The sequence below is a fragment of the Chiloscyllium plagiosum genome, chromosome 34 (genome assembly GCF_004010195.1).
Source record: "Chiloscyllium plagiosum isolate BGI_BamShark_2017 chromosome 34, ASM401019v2, whole genome shotgun sequence".
NCBI lineage: Eukaryota > Metazoa > Chordata > Chondrichthyes > Orectolobiformes > Hemiscylliidae > Chiloscyllium > Chiloscyllium plagiosum.
The window spans coordinates 29,606,737-29,613,799 of record NC_057743.1 but is presented as its reverse complement, the minus strand read 5'-3'; the positions used below and the strand labels follow the sequence as shown (position 1 = coordinate 29,613,799).

Below are 7,063 nucleotides of genomic sequence, written 5' to 3'. Positions count from 1 at the left end.
GGGATGGCATTTTTGCAGGAGGTAGGGTGGGAAGAGGTGTAATCCAGGTAGCTGTGGGAGTCGGTGGGTTTGTAGAAGATGTCAGTGTCAAGTCGGTCGTCACTGATGGAGATGGAGAGGTCCAGGAAGGGGAGGGAGGTGTCAGAGATGGTCCAGGTAAATTTAAGGTCAGGGTGGAATGTGTTGGTGAAGTTGATGAATTGCTCAACCTCCTTGCGGGAGCAGGAGGTGGCGCCAATGCAGTCATCAATGTAGCGGAGGAAGAGGTGGGAAGTGGTGCCTGTGTAATTACGGAAGATGGACTGTTCTACGTAGCCAACAAAGAGACAAGCATAGCTGAGGCCCATACGGGTGCCCATGGCTACCCCTTTGGTCTGGAGGAAGTGGATCCTACGTCCGCCTATTACTTTGTCAGTTCAGATAATTCTTGTTTTAGGTGTCCAGTCAGATGCTCTCTGCAACCCCCAAATGCTACCAGGAGAGGCGTTTGCTGTCTCGGGATCTCACGAATATGGTTCGTTCTGAGGACCCTATATTTTGCTACACAATAATACTCCCAGTCAAATTTGATGTTAAATCAACTGGTTAAAAAGCATATTTTCAATAATTCTTTTTAAAAACAAAAACTGACAAAATGTCAAACCATCATTTATTATTCCTTTCATTGCTGTTCGACGTGCCGCATATTTGCACATCCCGTTTACAGTCTGGGTTACAACTCCTGCAGAGGGTGAGTTTGGCTGGGATGAACTCCCCACGGTTATATATCCTGCCCTCACTCAACTGACAGTGGAGAATGGCCATTTGGGCAAAACACAGGAGAGCATTTTGAAGATCCGAGAGAGGAATAGCACATTCTGAAGAGGACAGACAACTGGAGTCAAAGTAATTTCATTCAAAAACAGAAGTATCGAAGAATTAGAAACATGCCTTTAAAAAAAACCCCTTCATAGAAAACGTCATAAAATATCGGGGGAAAATGTAACACAAGTAGCTACCGAGGAACTTCTTCAGAAGGTTACTAATTTGCTTAATTAACTTTCCTGAAGGGGATTCTTGAACATACGGCATTGGGAGAAAGGTCAGGGTCTAAATGGATGGCATTTTCGAACCGCCGGCACGTGCATAATGGACCGAATGGCCACCTGTGCTCTATAATTCTATGAAACCATAAAATAATTGGCCGAAATTCACCAGGACCGAATCCATCGCCTCCTCCCCGGCCCCTACCGCATGTTCCAATCGTATTAAACATAGTTTTAGACTATGTTTCTGATCAGCAATTAACCAGCATTACTGTTTTAATAAGAAACGACCACTCTCCGACTCACACACTTAAAAGGAGCATATCAATATTCAAATCAGACTGGTAAATATAAATGTGAAGATTCCTGAAAACATTTAAGCCAGCAAGAGTTGTGAAATATTGTCAGATTTAAAATCGGTACTTACATGTGACTCTGGAGTGTTCCCGAACTCATAGCTGAGGTCACAGTAACGAACAACATGCAGACACTCGCTGACACTTGGTCCATTGTTTTTGGCGTGCAGTTTATGGCACTTGTATCTCAATTTTAAACAGACTGTTAAAATGCCGGTTCCTTCTGCTCGGGAACATACAGAATTGCAAAATGTTCCCAAACGACGAAAACAAAAATATTCAGTTGCTACTCAGTGTAAACTTCAGGCCAGATCTCACACACACCTTTTCAGAGGAATTCAATTTTTTTTTCTGAAACTTTACGGAATGTTGATTTTGTGGGGTTTTTTTGTTTTCCTTTCATTAAAAACCGCTCACAATTCTTTAAAAAAAGGCTAAATAGACAATTTTAACAGATTCAGCATTCTCGGATCATTGGTAGCAGGGATATTTAATTCAAAATACCCTTAGACGATCAACCATTAAAGATGCAACTTCGATCGTCACTGTGATTTTGCAACAGCTCAAATGGAAAGATGTCAAGGATAGATAAATATTCTCACACACAAGCCTGATTCTGCTAAGCTGCAGTAACTAAAATACATCCAGCACTGTAGCCCATCCGACTCGCATCCACGCTGGGGGAGTGGTTTTCAATCAGACGCACCCCCTTCAGCCAGTCGACAAATTCCACCCCCGTCACTCCCCCTCCTCTACGCCTCCCCAAACCCAAACCTCACTTAAAATTAGTGAAATCTGAGGAGGAAGGACGATTCAGCCCAATACAGGTGCCTTTAAATTGGTTTATGTAATTACACTGGATTAAAACAAAGTGCATTTCTGGGAAAACCCACGTGGGTATAAGACTGAAAGTTAAAATAAACCACAAAAAAAACCATTAAGGGACCAAATATAATTGTGGTAGGTGCATCTCTCAACCAGTATTTTGTTTAGAGTTATCCTATCATCACTACAAATTGTTACCTTGCATTATTATCACTTTCATCAAAAACGTCTCTCCACAGATCCTCCTGTTTTTCTTCTTCCCTGTACCGGAACTATCCGCCCCTCCCCCAACCTTTTGTACTTGCTTAAAATTCTCATCTCTGACATCTTCCAGTTCTAATGAAAAGTCACATCCGAAAAGTTTACCCACTTCTCTTTCCAGGGATGCTGCCTGACCTACTGAGTGTTTCCACCATTTTCACAGAAACACAATGTTTACAGGACAAAAGGAGCCATTTGGCTTATCAAGTCTGCATCTGCTTTATACAAGGGCTGGTCCCATTCCCCTGCCGTTTGTGTTTCAGGTGCTTATCTAAATCCACTTCGAAAATCAGAGTCTGCTTCCAACACACTCTAGAGTTGTTCCAGATCCTAATCATTTTATGTGTTTAAAGCTTTTCCTCAATTACAGTGTGTTCTTTGCCAAACACCTTATGTCAGCATACTCTAGGTCTTGATCCTTCTGCCAACTTGAATAATATCCCTTCTATGCACTTTGTCCACACCAATCATGATTTTAAACACTCTTATCAAATCTCCTCTACAACTTTCTCTTTAAGGCAAACAGCCCTAGATTGTTGTAACTAAAGATTCTGATTTTGTATTTTTCCTGATATCCAGCATCAACAACATTTTGTACTTGATTCTTCTTTAATCCTGTCATCTTGATTGTAAGCCAAAAAGAAAAATAAAGTTACAAAGCAACAACCAATAGAGACAGGCTATCTGCTGGAGTGGATACATATACACACAGATTTATCACCTATCGGCTACAGAATCTGATTTTTCCACTTGTATTAAAGGAGGAGCTGGAACATCATGGCCATTGTCAATGGGACTTGTCAATAAGGGATAATGGGTGAAGGCAGCATGAACAAAGGCCAAACACATGGAAGGTAGGTTTTCTTCCAAACTTCAACAGAAATCCAGTTTCAAACTCTCACTTTATACTCCAGATAAAACAATGAATAGATACGTGCATTATGACTATCATAAACAGTAATGGGCTGAAAGGCCATAAAACTCGATGACTAATGGGAGTTGACAGCTGTATTCTCCTGCAGACACTGGGTCATTCTAAGGTCTGGTTTCACAAGGCAATAGCTACCTTCTTGTGCTTCATCCACTGGCCATTTCTCGTGTACAAAGTGTAACTATTCAACACAGGGTGTTAATCATTGCAAATTTAATCCTGTCTTTACCTAGTATCTACACATACATCATCCTTGCGCACAGCACAAATAAACATTTTGAGCCATAGTAAAAGAAGGCATACTAACACATGCTGTGTTTTTTTTTGCACTATCTCAGAATGTCTCAGTGTTTTACAACCAATGAAGCATTTTTTTACTTTGAAGAATTATCACTGTTGCAATGTAGAATTAGGCTTGGCTATGATGCCCTCCAGAGGTGAATACCTGTGAACCATCACTATCCAGATTTACCACTGGACTGAGATAAAGGCCTTCATGCCCAGCAGAGTCCTGTAATTCAGCCAGAATCAACAAATATACCATCTATAGCACCTCAAACAGAAATAAAACTCCCAAGATGCTTCACAAGTGCTGCATAAGGAAGCATTAAATCAGATGCCTCAAAACTTGGTCAAAGATGTGGGGTTTATGAACACCTTAAAGGGAAAAGCAAAGTAGAAGCACAGTAATGGACAAGTTAAGAAATAAGTTGGTGAGGCCTGCTGTGCTTCCAGATAATATTGCTGAGGTGCAATGTGTAGATTCTGAATAGGAGGAGTAATGGATTGATAATAGTGGGAGACCAGGAAGAGAAGCCTTTACAATTGATACTCTGACTGTGATTAGTTAACACCAAGTAAGGGTATAAATCCCCCACTGGATGGAGACAGAAAGGCAATGGAGGAGTATATTGTGATGAACTATGTTAAAGGTTGCAGAGAGTTCAAGTTGCAAGGGGTAGTATAGTTTACATCTCATTGGCCATAATTAGCATTTCCTGAGGTCCTGAAAGATGCAACATAAATGCAAATCTTCTTGTTGCAGACAAGAGGAGTACTTGGAACCTGTCACTCCAGCAGAGTATTTCTATATATCCCATTGCTCAACTGTTCATTAAAAACAGGCATATTCTCTATATGATCACAAGGATTTGATCATCTCTTGGAAAAGAGCTGAGTAAACATCAGTAGCTTTTTGACAAAGGGAAGCATCAGAGCCCAGCCTGAAAATGTTCACACACAACCATCCATAAGAGTATACTTACCACTGGTATCATACATTTCCAGCCCCTAGATATTTTCTAAACAAACTGTTTAGAGATGTTATTACACACCACTGCAGCAGAAAAGCCTTGAACCTGGACCTTCTGGCCCAGAGGTAGGGACACTACCAACATCTATCTGAGCCAGGTTAACCTAAGCTCAACTGGGGACAGTAGTCTGGAATTATAACTGGTCTAAAAGCTTGGAGTCTAAGGAAACAGCATAGAGATGGAAAAATCAGCCAGTATTCCTGCTGTTTCCTTATAGAAATCGTACTCAGCGAACAAGATATAGGTTCAATGGTGAAGAAACTACCATCATCTATAAAAGTCATATAGCCAAATGGCTGACTTGCATCCTTTCACCAGCAACCTAACAATAATCTGTACCTTATGGGAAATGAGAAAAATAGTGGAAAAATAGTATAATTGAAATTATTTGGAGTTAGTGAGGACTGCAGATGCAATAAAGTGTGGGACTGGAAAAAGCTTAACAGGTCAAGCAGCATCAGAGGAGCAGGAGAATCAATGTTTCAAGCAGGACCCTTCATCAGGACTCATAAGAAATTATTTCTTTTCTAAATCTAAAACAAAGGTCTTTGCACCAAATTGTTTGTCCACGGAGAATATTCAGGCAACTTCAAGGTTGAGCCTTTAAGTCCAAAGTTCCAATGGTCATGCATTCAGCAACAAAACATACACAGGTGACTTTAAGAATTCAGTGGTCTCCCTTTACTCAAAATCATGATCTACTTTATGGCATCACTGCCAGCAATGCTCATTTCCTGTGTGCCACAGTACTGTAGGCGCTTTATGCAGTTCTATTTTGGTCAGTGCTTCCAATTAAGACAAAAACATTTCTAACATGTTTATTATTGTTCTTTTCTTTTCCTGCAGGACTTGGGCATCACAGGCTAGCGCTGCATTTATTGCCCATCCCTAATCATTCTCAAGAAAGTAGTGGTGAGCTGCCTTCTTGAACTACTGCATTGAGTGTAGTGTAGGTACATCCATAGTGTTGTTAGGGAGGGAGTTCTGGGATTTGACCCAGTTACAGTGAAGAAATAACAATATAGTTCCAAGTCAGGGTAGTGTATGATTTGGAGTGGCACTTACAGGTGCTGGTATACTCAGGGGCTTTTTGCTGTGTCCTTCTAGATTGTAGAGGTCTTGGGTTTGGAATGTGCTTTTTTAAAACATTTTTATTGAAAATTTTTTTTACAAAATTAGAAAGTTACAAAAATATGAAAATATAGCATCATAACATCAAAAACAACAATAAACAATAAACCAGCTACTATACTACTCTACAAAAGTAATCAAAACTACACTTATTACAAATCAATCAATAAATAATGTCACTCAGCACAACAAGACCATAGCTCTCAACCTTCAAGAGTATCAATTATTAAACCCACATTTGTTCAAAATTCTTCCTCTCATGGCATTAGGTTTATCAGACTAAACCATCATGACTAGACAAAAGCCCAAATCAAAACAGTGGACAGATCTACTTCCAAATAATTCAAGAGAGGTTGCCATGTCTTGTAAAGGTCTGACTTGTGGTGCACCATATTTGTAACAAAGTCTAAAGAAATGTGTCCCATAATTAACTTTTGCCACCCTGACAAACCCGGGGGGGGTTCTCCGAAACCCAGCACATCAGAATGTTCTACCTCGCATAAAAAGTGATAATGTTAAAAAGGTTTTTCACATGTACACCTAAGGAAGGTAACTTTGGCAAACCCAAGAGCAAAGAGACCGGGTCCACCTGGACTTCAGTCCCCAAGACCCTCTCTATTACTCATGCCACAATGCTCCAATACACAGGGAGCCTATGGCAGGACCTCAGATAATGAGTGAGGATACCCGTACTTATTTTCCATTTGGGGCACAGTGAAGATGTTACCTGCTTAAATTTTGCAAGAAGATTTGGGGCCAGATGAGCCCTATGAAGAATCTTTAACTGCATAGCATGGGAATTATTACATATTGAAATCCTCCTTGCATTCTCACAAATGTCCTCCCATGTTTCTGAAGTAATCTCAACTCCTAACTCTCTCTCCCAGACCTCACATAAACACTTGATGTCACCCGAGGAACCTCTCTCTAACAAATGATAGACAGTACTCATTGAAAGAGTGCTCTTGGCCTGATACACCCTCCTTTCCCTATCACATCTATAACACTCAGTCAAGAGCATAGTCTCCATTCCAAAAAGTCTCAAAACTGAAAAAAACAAGTGGTTCCTATTTGACAATCCATATTTCCAAGTTATTTGATCAAATGACATCAACGTTTCACCCTCAAACAGATCACCAAACAAAAGACTCCCCTATCCGCCCAAAGTTTAAACCCAGGATCCATTGTCCCTGGCCGGAAACCCGGCATGCCAAATACGGG

General features: G+C 40.5%; 1 protein-coding gene across 2 annotated transcripts in view; it reads right to left on the bottom strand.

Annotated features, from left to right (window-relative positions):
* LOC122540385 (multiple epidermal growth factor-like domains protein 6) overlaps positions 1–2,031 on the bottom strand; it is a 430,729-nt gene extending 428,698 nt beyond the window's left edge. For both annotated transcript variants that reach the window (XM_043676046.1, XM_043676049.1), the window contains exon 1: positions 1,453–2,031. In XM_043676046.1, the coding sequence (XP_043531981.1) occupies positions 1,453–1,535 (83 nt within the window). In that variant the 5' untranslated portion in view covers positions 1,536–2,031. The remainder of the gene's footprint in view (positions 1–1,452) is intronic.
* Positions 2,032–7,063: the final 5,032 nt, after the last annotated feature.